This window comes from Littorina saxatilis, linkage group LG14, assembly GCF_037325665.1.
Source record: "Littorina saxatilis isolate snail1 linkage group LG14, US_GU_Lsax_2.0, whole genome shotgun sequence".
NCBI lineage: Eukaryota > Metazoa > Mollusca > Gastropoda > Littorinimorpha > Littorinidae > Littorina > Littorina saxatilis.
In genome coordinates this window covers 17194979-17196553 of record NC_090258.1, presented here as the reverse complement: position 1 = coordinate 17196553, position 1575 = coordinate 17194979, and the positions used below count along the sequence as shown (strand labels likewise).

General features: G+C 41.3%; 1 protein-coding gene across 1 annotated transcript in view; it reads left to right on the top strand.

The window, feature by feature from the left end:
* The window catches only part of LOC138947253 (uncharacterized), a 24607-nt gene extending 23413 nt beyond the window's left edge, over window positions 1-1194 (top strand). The window contains exon 5 of the mRNA XM_070318693.1: window positions 974-1194. Within this exon, the coding sequence (XP_070174794.1) occupies window positions 974-1095 (122 nt within the window). The 3' untranslated portion in view covers window positions 1096-1194. The remainder of the gene's footprint in view (window positions 1-973) is intronic.
* The last annotated feature ends 381 nt before the right edge of the window (window positions 1195-1575 follow it).

The window sequence follows — 1575 nt, the reverse complement described above, 5'->3', positions numbered from 1 at the left end:
TTATTGGCTTCACACCAGATCAATCGGCAAAAAACTTACAAAACCATGCTAAATTTACTAATGCTGGTGGGAGGGGAGGGGGAGAGAGAAATGAAATATGCTCAAAATAGGAACGAACCCGTTGCCTTTAACAACCTTTGAATAAATTCTTGCTGGACGATTTGCAGTTCAGGGAATACATGTATCGGACACAAAAAATCAACAACACTCAACATAGATTATAAAACCTGGTTGTAGGGGTTTTTGAATAATTCCATGTAGCAACGCGACGGCGGCGCGACAGCGACTAAAACGGTAGCTGTAGCGGCAAAACCGATATCAACGGTAGAAACATAAAACGCGAGTTTCCGCATGCGTCACGACGGCGACGTGCCGCGCGACGGTTCGGCGACAAGATTTTTTTCGGGAGAGATCAAAAATTGCTTCTGTGCGGTATTCGCCCAAACATTCGAAGACCCCCCCCCCCCCCCCCCCCCCCCTCCAAAACCACGTTAGCAATCTATTTTGACTGGGTTTTTTCGTCAGATACATGTTTTCTCTGAACTGTACATCTTCCAGTAAGAATTCTTTTAAGGCCAAAAAAAAATAGGTCTGTTTACGGTAACATAGGCCAAAAAAATAGGGTCGGTACGTCGGGATTTTTTATTTTTTTAAATTTTTTTTCCCCAAAAACCATATTTTTACGTTATTTTGCAAAAAAAAAAAAAAAGATTTTTTTTTTTTTTTTTTTTCCCCAAATGCCAAAAAAAAGTCTATGGTCGCGCGAAAAAAATAGGGTCGGTCGGGTTACCGTAAACAGACTATTTTTTTTGTTGGGCCTAATGGCTGTCAAAGACACCGCGCAGGTTCGTTCCGCTTTTGAGCATTTTGTTGAAATGTGTGTGCTGTTGCTTGTCTAAAGTGTATGTGCATTTCAAAACATAAATACATTATACGTAGCCTACATGTTTTACAAACAAATGTGTGTTTACAGGCAGGCTGCTGAAACCGGCTGACCTGAAGAGAACCAACGTTACCGAGGAGGTCTTCTGGCAACCTCTGGGAGACGGTAACTCGGTTCCTAGTTACATGGCGCTCTGGTTCATGCGTTGCTGATACGTTCTATGGTCATTTTTCAACAATCACTATGGGGAAATGATCATTTTGGCAATAGAGTTGCAACTCACTTTCTAACAACACTGAACTGGCTACTAATCGCTTTCAGTTCAAGAACCAACATTTTCATAAAGTAGTGAAGTTGCCACAGAAGAAAGCCGCCGGGGATCGCATTTACCGAAAATGATCGATAACAAGCCTAAATACCAAAACTGAAGTTGAAAACCTTTCGTACAAACCGGTTTTTAATCATTATTCACTCTGGTAAGGGTTTTACCAGTTGCCTGCCCCTAAAACATTGGTAACATTCGGTTAAAAAAATCGTTATTGCTCCTATTTTGGGAAAAGTTTTCTCTCCATTGATTTAAAAAAAAAAGAGGTAAGAAGCTCAACCTATCAACGTTGTCTTTGTGTGTGTGTGTGTGTGTGTGTGTGCGTATGTGTGTGTGTGTGTGTGTGTGTATGTCCGTGCATGTGTGT